General features: G+C 34.2%; 1 protein-coding gene across 2 annotated transcripts in view; it reads left to right on the forward strand.

Annotated features, from left to right (window-relative positions):
* Nucleotides 1-26,752, forward strand: part of EXOC2 (exocyst complex component 2) — a 212,368-nt gene that overhangs the window by 71,266 nt on the left and 114,350 nt on the right. For both annotated transcript variants that reach the window (XM_081293718.1, XM_081293719.1), the window contains 5 exons: nucleotides 6,301-6,381; nucleotides 15,946-16,091; nucleotides 16,226-16,307; nucleotides 17,045-17,147; nucleotides 21,600-21,718. In XM_081293718.1, coding sequence (XP_081149844.1) covers nucleotides 6,301-6,381; nucleotides 15,946-16,091; nucleotides 16,226-16,307; nucleotides 17,045-17,147; nucleotides 21,600-21,718 — 531 coding nt within the window. The remainder of the gene's footprint in view (nucleotides 1-6,300; nucleotides 6,382-15,945; nucleotides 16,092-16,225; nucleotides 16,308-17,044; nucleotides 17,148-21,599; nucleotides 21,719-26,752) is intronic.

The raw sequence follows: 26,752 nt of genomic DNA on the forward strand, positions 1-26,752 counted from the left end.
GGGGCATTAGGCACCAGCAGTTGATATATGTTATATACTTTTTAAATTTTTGGTAGTGTGTGGATTAAATCCATGGCCTTGTACATGGCAATTGCTCTGCCACAGAATTACACCCCAGTCCTCATACATACACATACACACACACACACACACACACACACACACACACACACACACAGATATACATACATATATTAAATTTTTTTTTAAATTTTTTCCTTTCTGTGTTTTGTTTATTTTGGTTTGATTTTCCCCAGAAATTCTCTGTTTCAGGAAAATGTTCATGTTTTCAGCGTTGCATTATAATTAGTGAATCATTTAAAATTCATGTTCTAGTCCCCTTTCATAATCTGTTCAGTTCATTTGTATATTCTACTTTTATAAAAAGTCAATTCTTTTTTCTTTTTAAAATATTTATTTAGTTGTAGATGAACACACAGTATCTTTTTTATTTTTATATGGTGCTGAGGATTGAACCCAGTGCCCCACACATTCGAGGCAAGCACTTTACCACTGAGCTCCAGCCTCAGCCCTAAAATGTCAATTCTTTAGTCACTGATACATTTTTGGTGTTTTTTAAAATTTGTAATTTTAATTTTCTCATTAGATGTCATAGTTTGTAGAAAATTCTGTTTTGTTTTTAAAGCTAGTTTCTAACAAAGGACATATTTCTTAATCTGTGTCAATTTCTCTGCTAAAGAGAAGATATACCGGGAATGTAACTAAGAGGTAGAGTGCTTGCCTAAGCATGAGGCTCTGGTTTTATCCTAGTACTAGAAAAATCAAAAACAGAAACCAAAAGAAGTAGGGGGCATGTTCTCTTCAGGGCACACTGATATGTTACCATTGCCTGATCAGTTGCATTGTTTAAAGCTTGGTTATTTATAATAACAGACAAATATCCTTCTTTAATTCTGATTATCAGTTTTTCTTTGTATTTGAAGTCTGTTTCTTTTGTAATTTTTGATGGTTAATTGTCTTTTTATTAATACTATAGTAGTACAGTAACAACATCAAAGAGAAGGACAGTGCCTAGGGTCACCTTCAGATTTGGTAATATACTGGAAGAACTCACAGGACTCTCTGAAAGCTGATGCACTCGAATTTATGGTTTATTATTAGGAAAAGAGACAGATCATAGTTAACCAAAGGAAGTCCCATGGAGCAGGATCTAGGAAGTTTCATGTGGGGTACTTTCACTTTTTATCTCTTATTGGAATCATGTACAACACTGACTTTCCTGGGTGTAATATGTGAAAAAGACATGGGGTACAGCCAGTCAGGAAGCCATTTCCTGTCTATATTGAGTCTTCATCACACAGATAGGATCAGTGACCATTGTGCTGATCTCAGTCTCCAGGCCCCTGAAAGGTCAAGGTGATTCAAAGCCCTCACTATAAATCGCATTGTTAGATTATCTGCTATGACCCAAACATTCTAGGTAAACAGACATTTTTATCAGGTAGAACATTCCAAGAACTTCAAGATTACCTCCCAGTAACTGAAGGGAAAAGCCAGAGTTTTTTGAGGAGGGGGCAAGATTAAATTCTTTGCTGAATTGAAAGCATTTTCTTGAAATATTATCTTTTTTTTTTTTTTTTTTTTTTTTTTTTTTAAAGCAGTACTAGGGATGGAACCCAGGGCCTTGTAATCAAAGTGTACTCCACCATTGAATGGCATGCCAGAACTATCTATAGTAGTCTTTGTAAACTTTGAGAAGTTTGGTTTGGGAATGTGTCTTGTGAGCAGCATGAGGCAGGATTTTTATTTTTTAAATAGAATTCTGAGAGCTTTTGCCTTTTAACAGAATTTGAGCCATTTATCATAACTGAAAATTTTATCCTGTGGTTATCATGTTCTATTATTGCTTTTTGTTCTTCATTTTTATCTTTCCTATATAAATTGTATTGTTTACAGATTGGGAAAAGTGTTTTTAAATTCTGTTATAGAATTATCTTGATTTCTGTTGCATGTGACAACAGTTTGGCATAACTTTATTTCCTTTGCTCTTTTTCTATTTTAATATAAGTTGAAGTTATAGATTTGGTTTCTTATTTTAGTTTTTCTTTTTCATTTCAATGTTGTTTATATATATTTTTCTTTTGCATTTAATTTTGCCACAGTTATATACAATTTACTATATATATGTAAATGTAATTGCTCTTAATGTTTATCACCAGTCCTTTTATATTTCATCTTTCTCGTCTTTGAATTTTTTATTTTGAGCAGTGGGGTATATCTTTTCTGCTATATCTTTTGAATTCTTGAATGTCTGTTGACTTTATTCATTAATAACGTTTGTGCTGTATAAGAATTATTTTGTGAAGGTTTGATCTGTTGATTTTTAGTATTAGAAGAAATCCTTAGCCAACACAATTCTTTAATATGTAGGGAAATTTTCTGTTTTTATTTCAATTATTATGCTTAGAAGATATATTTGTTTAGCCTTTAATTAAGAAAAAAAAAGGAAGTAAGAAAAAGACCATTCTATTGTTAGTGTCTATTGATGTTCAAAGATGATCTAGGCACATATGATTTTCTAGGACCCAGATTTCTAAATGAGTCATTTCTGTTAGTCTTCTAGATAGTAGTTGAAGTTATTATTTATTGTTTTTCTTTAGTATAATGAAGAAGGAAAGGAATCATAGGTTACTTAATTTAAATATAATTTATGTATGATTTAGCCACTCTGTGTTAGCTTTCCACCACTATAACAAAACATCTGAGATAATTAACATTTAAGGAAGAAAAGTTTTAGATCTAGGTTCTGGATGTTCCAGTCCAAGAAGAGGAGGGGGGGCATAGCTTTGGACCTCTAACAAAATAGCACATGATAGTGGGAGTGTGTGGTGGAGCAAACTGCTCATCTCAGAAAGCAAAGAAGGAAAAGAAAGTACCAGAGTCCCACAGTCCCCTTCATGGGTACACCCCCAATGATCCAAGAACCTCCTACAAAGATTCTCTCAAAGTACATATCACTTTCCATTAGTGCCACCCTGAGTAGTAATCCGTTAACATAGATTTCTGTGTTAAAATACAGTGGAATAAGTAAAAACTAAATCTTTGAGAAACTGTTCATGAATTTAAATTTATAATGCATATTTTGTGACCCTTTCTCATCTTCTCTTTAGTAAGTATAATCCCCTCAGAGCTGACATACTAGCCAAATTAGGCAACAACCTCTCTTTATAAGGTCCAGGAGCTAAATTTGGCTTTTTTCCCCACCCCTAGAATTGTTAAGGAAAAAAAGAAAAGAAAGAAAATGAAAAGAAAAAAAGACAGTGATGATGAATTCATGATATAAATTTGCTATCTAACTAGAGTATATATAGAACTATGATGCATACCTGGATTCTTACAGATATTGCCCATATACACATTATTCCTAGTGCCTCACTGAATACTGCTATTTATATAAATGTAAGAACAGATACTGTGAAAAAATTTTGATTTAAATTACAAGTTTCAAATCCATCCTTTATTCAAGTTAAATAAAATGATTAACTAATTTCAGTGAATCAGTAGGCAATCTTTGTATATAATCCTGATTTTTCTTTGAATAGTATTTTTATACCTACCATTTTTTTGGTTTCCCAAATAAAAACTTACGATGTTCAACTGTCTCACATATTTAAGTTTTAATAGATTAGAAACAATAACAAACCTGTGATCATGTACCAACTTGCTTATTGAATTATTTTATTTAAAAATGTTTTCTGAGAAAATAAAAGGTCAAGTGAACCAGACATTGGGTTATTTGGTTTAATTTTCTGGAAAATCGGATTGCCTTTATCAGATCTTAGTGTCTCTCAGTCCTCATGCTTGGCTGACAGCTTGACAGTGGCTCTGCTGTGGTGGAGATGGGTGGGAGGAAGTTGCTTTGTCAGCAAAAAAGGGCTGTAAACTGAGCTGTAGAACCAGGGTCACCTCATCTTGACCTGCTGATCAGTAATGTGTTATGTCAGCATCAGAAAATGTGACTGCATGATTTTCTTTAATGCTAATTCTGACTTAGAAAATAACATTCAAAGCAGGGCTAAGCTGTAATGTCTTATTGCCCAGGACAAACCACATGCAGTGCCTCCTTATTATGTGCCAAATGGTCTTTTAAAACCAGGATTGTCAGAAAACCACAGTGGCTTTTAAATAGCATGAGTAGATTTGCTAACATAGAGCATGGAAGTCTTTCTAGTTTAACTCTTTAATAATTAGGTATATAGTTTGTCTCCTTAAAGATAGGGAAGCAAGTTATTTTCATTTTTACTTTACAAGTCAAGCTGAAATATAAGCTTTGACATATGGAAACATTTTGTGACACTTTTACCACATAATCCAAGTTTGAAACATTAGAGACATTACTTTCTCTTCACTTCTGAATCCAACAAGACAATTAAAAAACAGTGGCTAATTGTTTTTCTAAATGTATTTCTTTTTCTATAAATGTACTTCAACAGAGGAGCAGTCTGTTTATTTTAGAATTCAAACAAAATTTGAGGTGGCTTTAAAAGAAAAAAGTATTAAAAAGAATAAGATTAGAATTAAAAAGTAACTGAGAGAAGCAGAGATGAAGCAGGAGGATCACAAGTTCAAAGTCAGCCTCAGCAACTTAGTGAAGCCCTAGCAACTTAGGGAGACTCTGTTTCAAAAATTAGAAAGGTCAGGGTATATGGCTCAGTGGTTAAGCACTCCTGGGTTCAATCCCCAGTACCTAGCCATGCCTCACCAAAACAAAAACAAAAACAAAACAAAACAAAAAAAACCAGAAGCTGAGAAATAGATGTTATCAGGTGTTGAGAATGTGTTCATAGACCATTTGGGCACTGAATCTGACTCAGAATTTTCTGACCAATTAGTCAGAGGAAATACATTGAATTGTATAGGGCTCATAAATGAAATATAACACACACATTTGTATATGAAGACTATTTTGTTTGTGGATTTTTTTTTCAAGCATAAATCTGCCATCTATGATTAGAGGGTTAAAGCAGAACCTGAAAAATTCCTTTTAAGGAAGAGTTTTAAATTTACTCTTATTTGCATGTCAGAGAATAGCAAATATTTAAATGATGTTCATTTTAGTGTCCTAACTGAAAAACAGTGGAATTAGATGTCTTGTATTTGGATTTCACTATAGCAAATTATGTAAGAGAAAAAAATCTTAGATGTTTTAGCAGCTATTATTTTGAGGAATTGAGACTCTTGTATTTGAACTGAATGTAATTCCCAAGTAACATAGTCAGTTTATTGTTTTCATTTTACAAACGTGAAAACAGAAGCTGAGACAATCTAAGTGGCCTGTTGGGCAGGGGAGTGTAGGGCAAGATTTTAAGATTTAAGACTGCCTAAGTTCTCGTTTTATGAGTTTGGCTTTGTGACCTTGATCAAGATGTTTAATTTCATGAATCTGTGTTTTTTCCTATATGTAAAATATAAATGATGTTAGAACACATATCTTTGGCTTCTTACAAGATGAAAAAACAGGTTAGAAATTTATAGTGATTAGCTTACAGTCAAGGCTCAATGTTTGCTATGCTATTCTACAATTTTTTGTTTTCACAATTTTGAATATGAAATTACACTTGTTTTGAAATATTTCTTAGTTCTTCACCTATATAAGCCTGATTTACTATGTTTAAAACCTTACTTCTTCAGTAGTTAATAGCTAAATATTTTATAAAGTGATTTCCCGATGGTCTTTATCATAATCAGAGAGACATAAATCAATAAAATCAAACAAAACTCCCATGTAATTTTTACATCCAGAGTTGACATATTTGGTAGATGTTGCTAGAAACTTCTTTGGAACCTACAGGTGGATTTATTGTGCATAGAAAAATATATATTTTGCCATGTTGTATTCCAAGGCTGAAATTAACTTTTTTGGTGGCTTTTAGACTTCAAATAGTAGCATTTCTGTTTTGCAAATGGTGAAACAGAAATAAAAATGACTTTCCCTTGGCCAAATATCAAAGATATTAGTATAAGATTCAGGATGCCCAAGGTCTCACTTTTCTTTTTTTTTCCTTTTCTGTTTTCATTCAACTATTTTTACCACACAGTTTTGAAGATCAGATGATTGAATATGTGTATTATGTACTATTTTAATAATGTTAAACTATGAATAACTTAGATGGTGTCTGCTGGGTACTTTGCAAGGTATTGCATGTTTGTGCTCCTTCCCAGCAGTGAAAATAATATGACCATTTTTAAAGCCTGTTTAAAAATGTCATCTTGATATAATATCTTTCTACCCATTAAAATGGCCTACATTTTAACTAGATTTTTTTCTTCTTTTTCTAGCCATCCATCAAAAATTAGAGGCTGATGGAACGGAAAAAGTAGAAGGATCCATGACGCAGAAACTGGAGAATGTTCTGAACAGTAAGTTTTGTTCTATGACCCGAAACTATTTATGGGCTTTATAACAAGCTTTAATATAGTTCTTGGACCTGGTTTCACAGGACAACATGGTAAGTTGCATTTCAATATTCATTTCTAAATAGTAGTGATTTAATAAACATAAAGGGGAAATAGCAACATTAAAAACAAATGTCCTGTTTTTGTTTTTATTTATGAGAAATCATAATTTGAAAACAAGCCATTTTACTTCTTAAGAAATAAAATTTGCTACCTTTAGACAGATTAGAGTGAAAAGCACTAAGCAGTAGCTGGAATTGTCATTGACCCAAAACCTGAAAACGTATCTTCAAGCATTTGCCAGTGTTTAACACAGATAACCTTACCTATAAGAATAACAGATGCTTAAGGATTGCTAGTTTACACCTTTCATTTCTTTAAAAGGAATTTGGGCAGCTGTCTGTTTAAGAGTGAATATAACTCTAAGATATTTTGTAAGATCCTGTAGATCCTGGAGAGAATGGTATATGCAAAAATTTGTATCCTGTCCACCTCCTCTTTTCTCCTTTTTATGACATCCTGGGCTCCAGCTACTTATCCTACTGATTTAGAAGAAGCTCATCAGATGAATTAGTCCTTGTTATGTTATTAGTGGCTTAAAATTTTGTTGTACTGTTTCACACATGTAGTTATCATTTGATATGAAGTGATAATTTGCACAGGAATCTCCTTGCTTTTAAATATAATATAGTATATGATTTCCATATAAAAATGGGTTAAAAAATTAAGAAACCTTACTTTGGATATTTAAAGATTCTATGACCACAGGATTGTGATATGAAGCTAACTCTGTCCTTTTAGATTAATTTATTCTCATGAGCAGAATTTGTAGATCCTTTATGTAAAAATATGTTCACAAACCTGGGGAATTCTTAATAAGAAAATATTTTTTTGAAAAAAAAGTTTCACTGGGTGTGGTGGTTCTTGCCTGTAAGCCCAGCTAATCAGGAGCCTAAGGCAGGAGGATTGCATGTCTGAGGCTGGCTTTTGGAATTTAATAAGACCCTGACTCCAAATAAAAAGGGCTACTATGTAGTTTGGTGGTAAAAGTGCCCCTGGGTCTAGTCCTTAGTATTTCCAGGAGTTGGGAATGGGGGTTAATTTAATGTCTGCTTTCTTTGGTAGTAGAAATTGAATACTTGAATTTCATTCTAAATCTGTGAATTGACAGCACTTCAAAATCTTCTCTGATTATTATTGCTATTATTGTTGTTATTTTTTTGTCCTAGATTTTGCCTTGGCTTTTGAGTCTGAGAATGAAGTCACCGATTTTGTTAAAATAAGTGTATTTTGAATACTACCCAAATAAATAATGCAGTCAGACATTTTAAGGTTTTGGAAGGATGTTTTATACTCAGGGATATTATTATTTATTTATTTTTTAAGAGGGGGGGGAGAGGGATAGGGAGAATTTTAATATTTATTTTTTTAGTTTTCGGTGGACACAACATCTTTGTTTATATGTTGTGCTGAGGATCAAACCTGGGCCGCATGCATGCCAGGCGAGCGCGCTACCGCTTGAGCCACATCCCCAGCCCTCAGGGATATTATTTGCACTACAGAAGTTGTCATTAAACCATGACATTATTCAAAAACAAACAAACAAAAAAATGAGATCTCGGGGCTGGAAATATAGTTCAGTTGGTAGAGTACTTGCTTAGAATGCATAAGACCCTGGGTTCAATCCCTGGCCCCACCAAAAAAAAAAAAAAATATATATGAGATCACTAACATTTAAAAGTATAGCTGACACTAACTAAAGCATTGTGACAGTAGAAGAGGTATTTGTTAAAGTTTATTTGTTAGGCTTAACAATGTGTGGTAACAATTTTCTTCTGTTAAGGTATAGTTTGGAAACAATCTTCCCTTGGGATTTCTAGTATAGAAGTTGTAAAGGAAATTGTTTCATTCTATTCTTTTGAAACTGTGAACCTTTTCTAAAAATGTGTCACATGAATTCTACTGAAGTTTGCTCTTTTGGGATAAAGTTAGGCTTGACTGACATAAATAGTCCCTTCTTTATAAGATCCTTAGGATTTTTTAAAGAAAAAATATTCCTTAAAATATAGTCCTTTATAATAATTTCCTTTTTCCCAGAAACATTCTTTATCAAAGTGATGTTTATGTTTGCTATCTCAGTATAAGGTTTTGCTAATTCAGGTCAGCATAACAAACATTTATGTCACATTAGCTATATAAAGTCCTGGGCTAAGCCTGCTTAGAAGATGAAGCCCAAAGAGCTGTGGCTCTAATATTGTAAGAGTGTTTTCGGTGCAGACGGGAATATTCTAGATGGCCAAGGATTTAAGTACTGTAAAAACAATGAAAACAGAGAACTGAGATCAAGAAAAATAATTATACAAGTACTATTGAACATTTAATTTCTTTTTAAGAGGACAGAAGGAATAAATGGATAAGGAAGGAATAAATGAGTATGATTACTGTTTAGTTTGCTTAAATAATCACTAATGCTTATATCTTACATTTCAGAATTGCTAACTTAAATGAAACTTCTTTTTCAAATTTTTAATGCCTTTTTTTAGTGTTGAAAACTTTTTTAAAAAATATATTTTTCAGTTGTAGATAGACACAATACCTTTATTTTGTTTGTTTATTTTTTATGTGGTACTGAGGATCAAACCCAATGCTTCACACATATGAGGCAAGTGCTCTACCGCTGTGCCACAACCTCAGCCCCAATGTTGACAACTTTTATTGGAATTGTTTTTGGTTTTCATTGACATATGCTTTTCATATTTGCCTGAACTTAAAAAAAAATTTTTCCTTGATATCAAGCCAGTGATGAATTTTTATTTGTTTACATCAAATTCATTTATCTGCTGGGCATTGTGGTATGTGCCTATAATCCCAGTGACTTGGGTGACTGAGCAACTTAGTGAGACCCTGTCTGAAAATAAAAAAAATGGAAAGGAATGGGGAGTTAGCTCAGTGGTGAAGCACCTCTAGGTTTAGTCCTCAGTACCTGGAGGGCAGGCGGGGGGCGGGGAGGGAGGGGGAAGCCACTTAATCTATGTTTTTTACCTCTTCCAAAAGTGTAAAACATATAAAATAGTACTGTCCAATAGGACTTCTACAATGATGAAACATAGTTATTGAAAACTTCTGATGTGGCTTGAATAACTGAGGAATTGAGTTTATTCTCCCCAAGCTCTGGGGATGAACCCAGGACCTTGTTAAATGCAAGGTATGCACTGTACGACTAAATTATATCTCCAACCCTGAATTTTTAACTTTTATTTAATTTTAGTTAATTTAGCTGTGTTAGATTTCCCCATCATTATGACAAAATGTCTCAGAAAATCAACTTAAAAGGAGGAAAGGTTTATTTTGACTCATAGTTTCAATGCATAGTCAATTGTCTCCATTTTTGGGGGGCCTGTGGTTAGGCAGGGAGTGCTGATGAAGCAAAGCTACTCACCTTATGACAACTGCAAAGAGAGGAAGGGTCCAGGGTCTCCATGTCCCCTCAGGGGCACACTTATAATTATCTAACTTCCTCTCACTAGGCCCAACTTCCTAAAGGTTCCACCATCTCCAAGTAGCACCATAGGTAAGTGACCAATTCTTTAGAATATGGGTTTTTAGGAACCATTCAAGATCCAAACTATAGCACCAATTAAGTCTTGTACTGGGGATTGAACCCAATGGCTCTACCACTGAACTTCACTCCCAGACCTTTTTAGTTTTTGTGTGAGGGTCTCACAAAGTTGCCAGGTCTGGACTCAGTCTCCTGAGTCTTTGAGATTACAGCTGTGTAACACCACACCCAGTAGCCTCAGATGGCTAGTAGCTGCTGGATTAGGCAGTGCAGATATAGATAGTACAGTCTGGGTATTTGTAGTGGTTATGATAATAATAGCTGTTTTAGTTAGCTTTCATCACTGTGACCAAATCACCTGGCAGCAACACTTAGAGTAGGAAAAGTTTATTTGACTCACAGTTTTAGAAGTTTTAGTCCTTAGACATTGCTCTAAGCTCCATTGCTCTGGGCCCAAGGTGAGGTAGCACATTATGGAAAAAAGGCTCAGTGGAAGAAAGCTACTTAGCACATGGTGGGGTCAAGAAGCAGAAAGAGGGAAGGAGAGGGGAGAGGAACCACAGGAAAGATGAACCCTTCTAGGCCACATCCCAGTGACCCACCTTCTCCAGCCATCCCTATAGTCTTGTTTTGTTTTACTTTATTTTATTTTTTGCAGTACTGGGACTTCAACTCGGGAGGGGCACTCTACCTACATCTCCAGTCATTTATTTTTTATTTTTTTCCTTTTTGAGACAGGGTGTTGCTAAGTAGCAGAAGCTAGCTTCTAATTCTCTTGTTTAAACCTCTTGAGTTGCTGGGATTACAGGTGTGCACTGCTGTGCCCAATTCTCCATTTTATTGATGAAAATATTGAAGCACAGAAAATTAAATTAGCTACATAAATTCATATAAATTCATACAAGTGAAAAGGCTAGGAACTATAATATTAATGCATATGTTTGGAGCCAGATTTCTGGATATAATTGCTTGGTTTTGGTGTGCCCAAGTCTCAGTTAAATAAACACCCAACACCCAACAACCCAGTTCAGATTTCCGTTACTATTGTATTCACTGTAACTGTGTGATCAGTCCATAAGATGAAAATGTATCAAACAACAAATGTGATGATACTGTATGTTAAATTTAAATCCAACGTAAATGGAGTTATGGAAGATGGTGACAGTGGGAATGACCTTGCTGCTGTTCAAGACTGGAGATGTGTCTTTGGAGGCATTCAGTGAAGGTGATCTTCCTAGTATAACTAAGAGAAGAGCTTGTGAAGAAAAGGAAATGCCCCAAGGGAAGTGATACTTAGAAGCACTCTCAGGGAGATATTGCAAAGTGCAAAGGATAAAATGTCCTAAACTGATTTACTCTTGGAAAGAAGATAATTTGTCAAAATAAAAAAAGCAAGAACTCTTTTAAGTTCTAAAAAGAAAGAAAACACTTGAATTTTCATTGTTTCTAATATTTGAAACTGGGTACTAATAAGAAATTAGTTTTACAATTTTTATTTTTTCCTATTCATTTTAATCAGTGGTATATAAGTTTTAATGTTTAAACAAACATTTTTAGATGTCATAGAAAATTTAGGTTAAATGTGGAGGGCCCTGGGTTCTTTCCCCAGCACTGAGGTAGGGATGAAGGGAGGGATATGTACAGTGGAGTAGGAGGAATATCAGGTTGATCATCTGCATCTTAAAAGGAAGCAGGAAATAAGCAAAGGCTGATGAGTGGGAAGCTCAGCAGAGATGGTTACAGATCCTGGAAGGGTTAGCAGCCATCAAGGAGAAGATAATGACTTCAGAAAGCAGATGGGATGCAGGATCTGTAATGGCTAATGTGTGGTGGCTATGGGAGAGATGGGGCTTGCTCAACACAATCTCTTTATGCCTTAGTGTGGAGTTTGTCTTTATCCTGAAGACTAATGATGAGTCATTCAAGGAATTTAATAAGGGAATGATGTGATGAGACTTTTAAAAGAGCATTTTGCCATCTGTAGAGGGAGTAATTTAGAGGGAGCTGCACTGGAGGCAGGAAGAGAATCCCAATAGAGTGCATAGCAGTAATGTAAGGGGGACCTTATGAAGACTTCCAACCTAAAAGGTGGGTAAAGTAGAGCCAACAACAGTGAAAAACATTAAAGAGATAAGGATGGCAGTATTTGGTCATTGGTTTGAGGTAGGAGGTAATAAAAAGGAAGTGGTCAGTGATGGCTTGTTTTCTGGCCTTCTGGAGGAAGGAGGAGAGGTTTGGGCCATGAGAAGGGAAGTAGAGAGGAAAAAAATTGAGTTCAATTTATAACATAAATTTATAACATAAAAGTCTCAGATTCTAAGGGTCATACCAGTGAGTATCTTCATAGCTCTTACCACTGTATCACATGGAACAAGTGGAAGAAATTATGTCAGTTACCTCTACTTTAAAATAGGGGTAAAAATAGTGCCTGTCTTGGAGGGGCATACAAGTTTAATGTAAAGTACATGTAAAGTTAAGATTAGCACCTAGCATAGAGCAAATTCTCAGTGATTAGCTGTCATTATTATATGTCTAGTGAAAATATTTTTAAAGATTAGTCTTAAGTTCACAGACACATTTTGAGATATAGATTTGTGAGTCACCAGCATACAGAAAGAGTGATATGATTGAATAATTTAATTGAAGAACTTTGTATAAAATTAAAATAACCAGGTCATGTTGTTAGGAAATTAAGGGATATCTGTATGAGTCAAGTTTGTAAAAAAGAAACATGTCTACTTAGTGGTTGGGTGGTAAATATTTAACAAGTGACATTTAAAAAAGAAAAAGAAAACCAACCTCAATTTTAGCATTTCCCAAACTTGACTTGAAAAGAAGTTGGGGAGAGCTGTGAATATTTGGCTCTTGAGAGTGTATGAAACTCATCCCCAGGATTCTAGTTGTGTGTCCTTTTTTTAGAGCTGTAGTGGCTGTAACATGGTGTTGTAAAAATGCATTAACTATTGTATACAATGTGGTTTGGGTAATATCATTATGTTAGGCAGCTGCTATCTAGTGATTTTCCAGAATCTGTTAAAATGAGATATCTAAAGCAGGTTGTTAGGTCTCTCTCTGTAGTCCTAATTTTGCTATAAATGTAAACATACGTTTTAGGGTTACCTTAATCTTCCTGAGTACCCTAAAGTTTAATTTTCTAGTATCATTTGGTTTTCCTTTTCCCGGGATAGATTGTACTGTGGTGGGGGCACTCCTTCCATCCTTCCCCGACCCTCGCAAGTCCCAGGAATGGGAAAGCACAGATTAAAAATCACTTTTAAGATCTACTGTCTCAAGTGTCTGTACCAAGAAAGGGACTAATAAGGTCACTTTGAAATAAGAGAAAGTAACATGCTTGAAATTTCAAGACACCTTGGAATTACAGGACTAGATTTTCTAGATTACAGGAGTTCCTGGGACAATTAAATATATTTTTTTGTGTGTTATGGATAGATCAGTTGGTAGGTCTGAGTATGAGGTTAGTATGCAGTGGGAAAGTGACTTTTCTTTTCATATTACTCTGTGGAAAATTTTTACCGTTCCATGAACCCAACCATAATTGTGGCATTTGGCATGTTGTTGCAACAGCATTGCTATTAATTCTTGGGAATTGTGTGTAACTGAGATAGTGATGGTTACAGTCCAAGTTAACTGGTGTTGACATCATCCCTGGGTGAGGAGAAAGATCTTTTCAGGTCTAGGATCAAAGCTTCTTTGATTTTAAGGCCAAAGTCATGGTTCTCATGACCATCTGATTCTGTTAAGTTTTGTTTTGTGGTCACACACTGGATACTTAAATCCCTGCCTTAAAATTAGATATTCTTGGTGTGAGAACGTGGAGTGAGGTGTGAGGTGTGTGTGGGTCAGCATACATGGGGGATATTTATTGGATGTCTGTGGATGTCCTACTGATGGTCTTATCTGTAACAACAGCCCAAAGATGAAGATCCCTCCCCCTTTAAAAATATTTATTTTTTAGTTTAGATAGACACAATATCTTTATTTTATATTTATGTGGTGCTGAGGATTGAATTCAGTGCCTCATGCATGGTAGGTTGAGTACTCTGCCACTGAGCCATAACCCCAACCCCAGTGCCCTTTTTGTGTAGTAGTTTTGTTTTCTTATTAGTAACCCTAGGGAAGAAAGACAGTACATTTTGTGACCTGCTGGTGATTTTTATCTGCTGTACAAATCTTGATTTCACTGTTCTCCTGTATTTTGTTACTGGATGTATGAACTACTGTTTTATTATAAAACAGTCATGAACTACTGTCTTATTATTGATGCAGTAAAGTTCACAGCAGAATAATATTTATTGAAAAGTTATCTATATAATTTCTTAGTATCATACAAATTAAAATCCTTCATATAAATGCATATATTTCCATATAAATTATAATTTTATAGTTTAGAATTTCTGTCTATAAACTTTTCTGTATACAATATTTTTATTTTATTTTATTATAAGTAGCTTTTCTTCATATTCTTGTTCTCATACTTTTTAGGGATTAAAATTAATTATTAGTTGCTAATATTTTATTACTTTAAAAATAAGATGAGAAAAATCCAATTTTGAACTCTTTACCCTGTTTGTTCCAAATTATTTCACTTTCATTGAACAGAAAAGAAGCTTAATTACTTAGTGTCTAAACCTCACATATAAGTAAGTAACCTTTTAAAAAAGATTAATTTCCACTTGAATATCTATTCATTTATGGGACCTCAGCTCATGTTTATATTTTTAGAATGATAAGCAAATACTTTAGAATAATTTTCCTTGAAGAAAGAAAGTTTTAACCCTAATCAGATTTCATATATTCATTTAGCCTCTATTATGTGGTTTGGTGGCAAGAAGAAAATGTATTTTTCTTCATCTTATAGTAGAAATTTAGCAGTCTACATTAAATAGCATGTGGTGAAAACAGTTATCTTGACCAAACAAAGTTTTTATATCAGGCCTTTAAAATCTCAACAGAATTTAAACATTATTTAGATAAAACAATCATGTTACAAAGACGACTTTTAACACGATCAGGCCACCCACGGTGTGGACCAGAGGATATGGCATGCAAGCCACCCAGTGAGACTGAGGTAATTTTTTCATCTTTGCTTAAAGTATAGTCACTAGACCAGATAATGTAGAAACTTTTTACAAGCAGCGATCAAACAGCCAAAAACAGTTTATCCTTTCTCTCCCCTTTCCTTGTGGCTAATTAAAAATAATTCACAAGTTGCAAAATTTAAACAATTTTTTGTACTTGCAAATTTTGCTTTAGATAAAGCAGCTCTTTCATTACAGTGACCCATATAATTTGACATCTTTTAGGAAAAAAATTATGAAATATTCTTGTATAACTTTATAAGAATTAGCTGATTTAAGCAATATTAATACTATGTTAAAGTTTGTCATTTTAAATTGTGTATATAATTTTCTGTGTCTGCTACATAAGGAGATAATTCTATCAAGAAATAGGGTTAGTTTTAAAATTACTTCTTTTGAACAACTTTTCTGAAAATGATTTTCCTTGTTTTGTTTGTCGCCCCATATGTAGATGCTGAATCCATAGAATTTCAGTAGTGTGCATGTATATCTGCACACATCTGTATGTTTGTTTTACTTTTTTTGTCTGAAGTAATGATATAACCTAAGGGCCCATAATTGCAATAACATTTAAAAGAGTAACTAAAATAAATACAGGTTCATGTGGGAGAATTTATTTGGGCATGGAAAATATAGTTGTTTTTAATTGGGTACCATTTTTCACATATGAAAAGACTTAGCAGGCAAAATGGAAATTTTATTTTAGCAAACTATAAAAGATCTCCAATATAGTAACTTAAAAAAAAGAGTCTATTGCATTTAACTGTAAAGTTTCGATAGCTGTCTCAGACTTTGTTTCCAGTGCTCAGTTACACATTTTGTGATTCAAATTAGCTTTTATTTAAGTTTCTTTTTCTCCTTTAAAAATAGGAGCAAGTAATACTGCGGACACGTTATTTCAAGAAGTGTTAGGTCGAAAGGACAAGGCAGATTCCACTAGGAATGCACTCAATGTACTTCAGCGATTTAAGTTTCTCTTCAATCTTCCTCTGAATATTGAAAGGAATATTCAAAAGGTAGAGAAAATATTTATGTACTAACAGTTATAAATGTCATAAGTTTTAAAGGTTTGTTAATACATTTTTAATATTAACCAAATGTCTTCATTATGCTTTACTGATGGTCTCCAAAATGTTTCTTTATTTTAAAGGGTGACTATGATGTGGTTATTAATGATTATGAAAAGGCCAAGTCACTCTTTGGGAAAACGGAGGTGCAAGTTTTCAAGAAATGTAAGATTTGTTTATTACTTCTACATCTTCTACTTTCCTTTTACAGGAAGAATGAGGAATGTGTTGTGTAAAGAATGTTACATGCATTTTAGATTTTGTTTATATGGTGTTCTCTTTAAAATGTAAAACAATTACTTCAAAAATAACATTATGATTTTCTTCCTGAGATGCAGTGAAAATGAGCACTCGTGACGATGGGTTATTCTTGGACATTCTTTGCTGCTAGTCACAGTGCTCTTAAAACTCTTTCTTATGAGAAAGAAGCAAAGACAGGTATTTTATAGACATAAACCTGCATTTCGATTTTTTTTTTTCCTTTGGAGAGAACAATCTATATGAATTCTAATTCTTTTTTAGAGCAAACCCAACACCTTTTGAAATTATTTCTAATACTGGATTTACAGAGTATAAGAAAAGCTTAAAATGCCCCATGTTTAAACTCCCATCACTTAGAAATATTATAGGGTTTACTAAAAATGAAATATGTAAGAATTCAGAAATCATAATTTTATTTCTTTTCTGTGGTAAAATTTATATTTACTTAAATGCACAGACCTTACAAGTTACAGGTCATTTATTTCTAACAAAAATACATGCCCACGTACACACTCAAGATGGTGTTTTGATCACTTCCAAAGGTCCCTGTATTTCTTCTTAGTCAAAAGGAACCATCTGCTTTCTGAAATTTGATTTTAAATTTTAATTCTGTAAATCTTGTGTATTCTTTTTTAAAATAGATTATGCTGAAGTAGAAACACGAATAGAAGCTTTGCGAGAATTACTTCTGGATAAATTGCTTGAGACACCATCAACCTTACATGACCAAAAACGCTATATAAGGTAAAACTTTTGCAAGAATTCTGAGGGATCACCTTTATCTGTTTTGGTATTGGATGTGTCAGGTAACCCTTAACACTGATTTGGGGGAAATTAGTAGACTGCTGATAAAATGGTAAAAGAGAAGCCAAATAGCAGAAATTTAGGGTTTTTGGTATAGGACACCAAAATTCTTTTGAATACCAATAAATTGGGAGTAGTTACATAGTATTTACTTTTTAAAGCTAGAAAATCCTGCCAGTTTGGCAAAGGAACAGTAGCCCTATTGCTTAGTCACCTCTTCCTCCTGTGGGTTACCTAACTTTGTGGGATGGTGTGGTGCCACACCCTGTGAATACCATAGTTCATGAAGTAGGGGCTCTCTGTATGGTTAAAGAGAATAATACTGTCTTACGCTGTGTGAGAAATTATTCATGCCATAGGAGTGTCCCATGGCTCAATAGTGAAGAAAGTTCTGGAAAGTTTTGCCCTTGAGTATCTATCTGATTTACAAGCCTTTAATGGTCAATAAGATAAATATTGTTACTAAATAGAAATACTTTTTTAAAAATAGCAATAATATTAAAAGAGATGGACTTCATAGGATATGAAGAGTCTTCAGGAAGAAGCAGTATCTCATGATGGAACTAGCTGTTCATTATAGTTAACTATAGGCATATATGCATTTGGTTGTGATTATCATGTGATCATTGAAAATACTCTCCAGGCATAGAAGAAGGATCTGTTCTAAAAGCTTCTGTGTGTACAGTTGTGGAGGGTCCAAGAGTTTACACTCAGACCTTGTCCTGATGATGAGGGAAACTGTGGGAGCATGAGCCACTGCATTGGTACACACTAGTTTTGTCTAGTTGGAAGGTGAGGAGAGGCTTGGGGAATAGGACAGAATGAGCAGTAAAATCAGTTGCTCCCACTGCAGAACTGTACCCTGTGCCTGAGCACTGCCCTGGGTGCATTCTGTGTTTCTTCTCTTAGCAAAGGGTACTTGCATTGTGCCTGTTACACAGGCGAAGAAAGCAAAGCTTGCCCAGCACACACAGCTAGTAGGATTACTTCTACTGTTGGTCTGGTTCAAAGCCTATCCTGGCTTTTCTCCGTGTTGTCTCCTTAAGGAAAGAATGTCTACAGCAGACTTTTCTGGCTCATAGAACTGTATAAATTTAAAGCTGGAAATAAACTACATGTTAGTTATCCAATTGTTTTATTTTCTACATATAAAAAATAATTTTGGTAAGATGGAGTGTGTTGTCCGGGACACATTGATGAGGAACAGGTGCCCCGATTCTTCCTTGCTCTATTCCCCTCTGCTACTTTACAGATTTTTCTCTATAGATTCACCTAGCTGTTCATTTGTTATGTTAAATTTGCCTGCAGTAATATGGGAGACTTTACTGAGTATAAAATTTCTTTATAGGTAAATTACTGTCTGTATGGATAATGGCCAGTTCATATGACCAGGTTTTTTATTCCTGAACATCATTTAAAAGATGGTAGGGTCAGAAGAGATGTCTTTAGATGGCCTATTTTGCTGCTTTTTTCCCCTTTCATTTTAAAGGAAAAACAACAAGGATGTCAACAATGGTTGAGTTGTTTTCATCATTATTTTATTTCTGATGCTTTGAGAAGACAATTTGATTACTTTTTTCTAATTAAAATTTTAGCCATTAATAAGTAGAAAATAAGATCAGAACCAGATCAAGTATCTGTTGGGTTTTAAAAACTATGGTGATAGACACTGAGAGCACAAGGTGGGAATGGAAACAGCTTTATTATTAACAAAAATAACAGAGTGTTAGTATTCTGTGATCCATTTTATGCATAGTAGAAGTGAAAATCAGATTACTTGCTGTGGTGTCTTACTCTTTATTCATTATTTTATCAAATGTAAATCTTCATGATTAGTTTTACTTCTCATTCTGTCTTGATCTGGTAGAGAACTTGTTAACTTTAACAAGAACCAAGCTCCATTTACTCCTTTCCATCTAAGTGTGACCCTGTTTCTGATAATTTGTAAAAGTCAGAATATAGAATTTAAAATTTTTACTCTTAAATGTGAAAATTATTAAGCCTATGTCCATCATCTTTGGAATGTTTTCCCTCAAAAGCCTTCATAAAAATATTCTTTAATGTGTAGTTTTAAACATCATAATTCTAAACAAAGATCTTTATAAGGAAACTATTAGTTTTAAGCTTCATACTAAAAGAAGAAACTTATTGGAAGAGGATGGAATAAGCTGAATTGAACTGAACTGATCTGAAATATTTTCTAGAATTTCTGAGAGAAAAGCTTTATTTTTTAATAAAATTCTTCTAAACTCCTTTAATACTAATTAATGAGATGATATGATTATCATTAAATTTTGCAAAGACATGGTCAACTTGCTAAGGAGACATAATTTTAAAATCACTGTAACTAGATGAACTTGTTGATTTCTCTTGCTGTATTGCTGGAGAAATAGCCCTAACAGTGGGCCTTCTACATTTTGGTTCAGTAGTTTAAAAATTAGATGGAAGCCATTTCTCTAAAAGAATATTGCCTCTAGCATTAAATCTGAGGATTATGTGAGTAAAAGTATTAGAAGCAAGTTTTGTAGAAATATTTGGAGGCATAGCAAACCTATTTAGGAAGCTTGTTGAAATCAGTTACTCCCAGCAAGAAAGAAGCGCGTGTTCTTTGGGAAGAGTAGACACAATATATTATTTGTTATATTTGCATTACAGATAATAAAATAGGAAAGTCTTGTGTGAGAGGAAGAATCAGATTGGTTTTTGAAAGCTTTGGAAGGAATTCCCTATGCTAAGCTAAATTTAATTTGTTAGATTGTTAGGAGATTATTCTCAGATAAAGAGACATAGGTGATGTCTTTTTATTTTAATATATATATTTTTAGTTGTAGATGGACAAATACCTTTATTTTGTTTTGTTTTATTTTTATGTGGTGCTGAGGATCGAACCCAGGGCCCCTCACGTGCTGGCAAGTGCTCAACCACTGAGCCACAACCTCAGCTCTTAGGTGGTATCTTAATATTAGTAAAATTCTTCCTTTTAATTGACTTGTGTCTTTGTCAACTCTGACACATCGCCTGTTTGAAACCTACCCACAGTCATCAGGAGGAGAAGGGCAGGCAGCCTGTCAAGTGCAGTGTGATCCATGCTGTGAAGTGGCCCTCTGAAGATGTTCAAATGCCTAGACATTCTCAGAAACAGGAATCCAATAGCTAGTGGAGGTTGTGGTTGTTGTGGATAGTTTCTAAATATGATGTCATGTTTCTTCTCAACATCTTCTTTGCTAACTTATTATGAAATTGATTTGTTTCTCCTCTAATTAGCTGCTAATTGAGATGTCTGAGTAATGAGTACTGGCTACTGAAAAAATTGGGAGGGAGCATCAGGCATGAGTGATTGAGATTTGGCTACAGGTCACAGCTTGTAGCTATTAATGAATATTTATCATTGACCAAAAATCTTTAACCACGATACAAAGGATAGCCTATTATTTAAGAATAATTTTAAGACAATAAATTTATTCGAATATGCTTTTTGATTTGATTTAATTGGATTTAACTTGTTGTATTCATACATTTTGTGAAGTATGAATGCCATATCTTGAATACTATTTGATAGAAATTTTTAACTGTAATATATTTAAAGTACCTATATGGATTTGCGTATTTTATACACAAAGACATAAAATATTTTAAAAACTATTTTAAAATAAGAAACTATCCATATATATTCTAGAGAAACACTTTCTCAGTGATGAATTAGTTTGTTACCAAATTGCTTCATGTTGAGAAAGCAGTCTTGTTTTAGCTCTTAGTAAGCTGTGTTACACTGCCATCTAGTGGCTGTAACAGTTGCAGTTCTTTAATCAGTGTTCTTGGCTTGCCCTGGGTCTTTCACGTAATGACTTCAAACGGAGTAGGCATAGTCTGAGAACTAAATGTAGATGTAAAGGATAGTAGAGGATAGGAAAGGTAGCAGAATACAACAGTTACTAATAGGGCATTATGTAAAAATGTGGATGTGTAACCGATGTGATTCTGCAATCTGTATTTGGGGTAAAAATGGGAGTTCATAACCCACTTGAATCTAATGTATGAAATATGATATGTCAAGAGCTTTGTAATGTTTTGAACAACCAATTAAAAAAAAAAAAAGGAAAAGCCTGACCATGTCAATAGGATCACTTTGTCTTTGTCAAGTTGTCTTTGTCTTTTTAGTTATCTTTATACAAAGAGCCAATTAAAAATTACAGTTTTGTTATTATTGCATGAAAAGAAATTTGATCTTGTTTGCAAATTAGATACTTAATATAATATTGACAAATGCTTTACTCATTAATACAATTTTAGTTTTTCTTTCAAAAAAAGGGGTACTGATTTTAAAATATGCTTGATTTTTCTTTTTGCACTCACTTATAATAGAAAAAGCCTTGGGCTTGCTTTTTTTTTAAGGTATCTGTCTGACCTTCATGCTCCTGGTGACCCTGCCTGGCAATGCATTGGAGCCCAGCACAAGTGGATCCTTCAGCTCATGCACAACTGCAAGGAAGGCTATGTGAAAGACCTGAAAGGCAAGGGTTTCTTTTCTGATGTATATGCTATTCCTTTATATCACTTTAATATTCTTTGGGAATGCTTAATGATTAAGGGAATGATTACCTATTTTTCTTGGTGTCTGTTCCTGTCCCGTTGTTGTTGCTATTGTTAACCCCTCCCCGCTTTTTAAAATTGTACTTACGAGCTGGAAACAGAGGGAAGGGTGAAAACTTTTTTAATATGTTTGCTTTTGTGACCAGTTAACAGGATTGACAAGAGTTTGTTGTAAGGAACATTTAAAATTTCATTGGAGTCAGCATGATGCTCTAGAAATGACAGTAATTCTTGATAAATGTTAGTCTTGCTAATTGTTTCATCAGATATATGCTGATCTATACTGCATACCAGACAAATTCCAATTACTAAATAGATAGTGATGAATAAGACCCAAGCCATGCCTCATTGAATTCACAGATAGAGGAAGGAAAAGGCATTAAACCTGTAACAATAAAAACATTGAGACAAATGATAAAAAGGAAAACAAAAGGTATTCTGTGGGGGAGTAACTGAGGAAAATGCTTTAGATGACTGGTTTGGGAAAGTATCTCTGGAATGCTTCATTTTAGCTAAGAATTGGAAGAGGCTTATCAGGTAGACTCCACCCAGCCTGAGAAAGGGAACCACTTGAGCAAAGGCCCTCAGGTGAGTTTGAAGAGACAAGTTAAACCTGCATGAAATTGTTTTCATGAAGGTTTATTGACTTATTTGTATAATCCTGGCATTCAACAAATATTAAATATATTGAATGTCTACCATGCTCCCAGATACTGTGGGTGTATAACTGACAAGGGGCTGATTCATACAGGTTTACAACATCATGAAAGAGACATTCTGGTTGGCTATTAGGATACTGTGTATTAGGTCATATTTTAAGATTGGGGTAGTGTTTAATGCTGTCATAGCACTTAGGAACAGAACCTAATTTAGGGTTTTGGGTTCAGGGAAATAATATTCTAAGATCTGAAAGAAATTCATTGACTCTGAGGTCTAAAGGCTACCTGTGTTGATGATTTCAAGTAGAAGAAGAAAGAGTTAAAGATCATTCCAGGAAGAGTACTAGGTTTGGAGCAAGGGAAAGCCACTGAATTTTGTATGCCTGGAGCAAGAAAGTGATTAAAATTGGAGGAACTGAGACTGGAATTAGGACACACCAGATAATGGACTTTGTTAGCTGCTTTGAGTGGTTTGGCAGTAGGGAAGACATTGAAAGACTTTAAGAGGTGAAAGACATGATTAAACTTATTTTTAAAGAGAGGATGACTCTGGCTTTCATATACAGAATCAATGAGAGGGAATAAGACCCAAGCAGGGAAGCTGGTTAGAAGCTAGTATGATAATTCTGGCATCTGACTTAGCACGGAGGTGTTGGAAATGTGAAGTGTGTAGATTACAGGGCTATTTAGAAAGTAGATAGATATGACGAGGTACTGGAAGAATGAGGAAGAGGAGGAGGGGATGAAGGATGACTCTCAGGCATCTGATTGTGGTAATTTACTAGTATGATGGTATTATTGAGTTAAGGGACTTAGAGGAAAAATGTGATTTTTCCCTCCTTTCATTTGGATAGGTGGATTCGGAATTGTTTGACATGCAAGTAGAGATACCCAGAAGGTATTTGTACTTAAAGGAGCCAGAGATTTGGGTATGGTTGCACATGGATGATTCTTAGGAGTTGATGCACTCATTCAAAAAGATAAACGAGAAGAAAACCAAGAATGGAATCCTGAGGAGCTAGTAGAAGAGAAACCTGGACAGGAGATGATGACATGTTGGTTATGAGGACAAGATGGAAAAAGGAAGGCCTAGAGCCACAAAACCAAAAGGAGGGAGTTATTGAAGTTTTTAAATTGAAGTGGAAAGTAAGAGTGAAATGTCCTCTAGATTGGGCACCAGGGCTGCTGTTGGTGACCTTGGCAAATGTATTGTCAGTGGCCTGAACTCCTGAGTAGATGACGTAAAATGAGGAGTTGTAGTGATCATCAGGTCCCTGAAGAGTTAGGTGAAATGACATGAAAACAATCCTGGCCCAGAAAGATGATAACAGTTGTTGCCTATATTTATTTATAGCATAATTTTGTCATGAATTATTTGGCTTGGATTTGAGTACTTACCAGTTTTGATTCTTGTTCTTTTTTTTTTTATTATTATTTTATTGTTGGTTGTTCAAAACATTACATAGTTCTTAATATACCATATTTCACAGAATGATTCAAGTGGATTATGAACTCCCACCTTTACCCCGTGTACAGATTGCTGTGTCACATGATTCTTGTTCTTTTTTATGTTTGGTATTTCAAAAAACACGAATATCTCTCTGTTGATGCCATGTCAATATTTCTATTGATATCATTAATTATTTTACATTTGTAGCAAGGGAAAATGATAGCAAATAAGACCCAGAGACCTTAGTCTTTGGGAATACTTAAGATTGTCTTAACATACTAATTTCTCTGTTGATTTAACTAGTAATTTTTTAGTCTACTTGTTCAGTAGGCTTTCAGCCTTGACTATACATCAGAATTCCTAGATTTCCAGAATCCGACACCCATCAATTTCATACCAATTGTATTAGATTCTGGAGGTGAGACCAGGTGGCAGTATTTTTCAAGCTTCCAGGTGAGTCAGCTGCAGCCAGGGTTGATCATTGGTGCATTTACTGTTTGTTGTACTAGGGGCTAGAAGTGCTGTGTTGAGAAGGCTTCTTAGATCTTGGAGTTTGGTGGGATAGATGTATGATTTTTGAAATCATATAAGTATGTGTTTAATTGTAATTGTAAAAAGGGTTATGAAGTGTAGAGTGCAGAATTTTATGAAATCATATTACAAGAATACACAGACTGGCTTGTGGGAAAGTACAAAGAAGTGTCCTAGAGAAGGTGATACTTCAGTTGAACCCAAATGATGACTGTCTGCTATCTAGATTGGTGTGGGGAACTATTACAGACTCCCCCTACATCTAAGTAAATGCTGTCCTTCTCCATCAAAGTTGGTGGTCAATATGGTGGCCATGTTCAAAGGATACACACAAAATATGTGGTCTGACAAAAAAATTTTCCTACTTACGCATATAGGAAACAATCTGAACACAAAATTTGGTATGAAAATATCAGAATTTCTGGGATCTGATTTTATTCTATAAATTTCATGATAATACAGGATAGATTTCCCAAATTAATTAGTAAATTTTTGTTATACTTTAATTTTCTTCAGATGTTCATGTGCAACAGTGCCCTTTTTCATTATCAGTAAATGCTACTAATAGAAATAATTTAGGTAATCCTAATATATGAGAACCTTTTAATTGGAAGAGTAGTATGGTCTTTTGTGTTCAGGTCAGAAGTAGTTTAATTGTTTCATTTTAGAGAATCTCAAAATTCTCCTTGTATATGTTTTGCATGGTGCTGAGAACTGGGTTCAGGGCCTTGCACATGCTAGGTAAGTGCTGTACTGCTGGCCCATACCCCTAGCCTCCCAAGCATATTTAAAAGCAAGAAAGACAATAGAATAATTTTCCATGAACCCACCATAACTTCAATAGTTGTGAGCTCTCCCATTGTGGATTATGTTGAAGTGGGTTACATCATTTCATTCATAGCTAATTCAATGTACTTTTCAGAGATAAGGAGTCTTTTAAAAATTGTCATCGTACTTGAAATATCAATAATTTGTTATCAAATATTCATTTAATTTTTAAACTCATAAACAGTTTAATTTCACCTCTATCACTTTTTGGTAAATTTTTAATTTGTTGTTCTTACTTATACATGACGGTAGAATGTATTTTGACATATATACATATATAGATTATAATTTCCCATTCTTGTGGTTGTACATGATGTGGAGTTACATGGGTAATGTATTTATATATGGACATACGAAAGGTATGTCCTATTCATCTTTCCTACTCCTATGCCCTCTTCCTTCCCGCTATTTCCCCCTGTCCAATCTGGTGAACCTCCACTCTTCCCTACCCCCTGCCTTTTGTGAGTCAACATCCATATATCAGAGAGAATATTTGGCCTTTGTATTTTGGGGATTAGCTTATTTTACTTAGCATGAATAGCTTCCAGTTCTGTTTATTTACCAGCAAATGCAATAATTTTATTCTTCTTTTTGGCTGGGTAATATTCCATTGTGTACATGTACCACATTTTCTTTATCCATTCATCAATTGAAGGGCACCTAAGTTGGTTCCATAGCTTAGCTATTGTGAATTGAGCTGCTATGAATATTGATGTAGCTGTGTCACTGTAGTATGCTGATTTTAAATCCTTTGAGTATATGCTGAGGAGTGGGATAACTGGGTCAAATGGTGGTTCCATTCCAGGTTTTCTGAGGAACCTCCATACTGCTTTCCAGAATTGCACCAATTAGCACAAGTGGTGTATGAATGTACCTTTTGCCTCATCACATCCTTGCCAATATTTATTGTTACTTATATACTCGATAACTTCCATTCCAACTGGAGTGAGATGAAATCTCCATGTAGTCTTAATTTGCATTTCTCTAAATTGTTTGTGATGTTGAACATTTTTTTTCATATATTTTTCTTGATCATTCGTATTTCTTCTTCTGTGGAGTGTCTGTTCAGTTCCTTTGCCTGTTTATTGATTGGGTTATTGGGGTTTTTTTTTTCATCTCTATCTTCTCAAGTATATTGATACCATTACTTTTTGACTGATACTTGTGCAAAGCCAAATGATGAATGTGCCATAGATGTAGGTAAACTGTTTCCTAGAATGGAAGAAGAATCAGTCAATGTTAAAATATGTTTTGGCTTTGGCCAGTTTGTACTTAGATGCTTTTGTCTGTCATCATTAATATATGTATATATTGTTGGATACATATTATCTCTTCAATATACACTTAACCTACATTTGTGTAGGTAATATAATTATGTTTGCTATATGTATGGTTGTGTTTACATAAATTTTAGACTTAATTATAAATTTGCTGGGAATGAACACAATTTTTCTTTCATATAATCTATAACTGTTATATAGTTATTT

The sequence above is a fragment of the Spermophilus citellus genome, assembly GCF_964194105.1.
Source record: "Spermophilus citellus genome assembly, chromosome: 5".
Classification (NCBI taxonomy): Eukaryota; Metazoa; Chordata; class Mammalia; order Rodentia; family Sciuridae; genus Spermophilus; species Spermophilus citellus.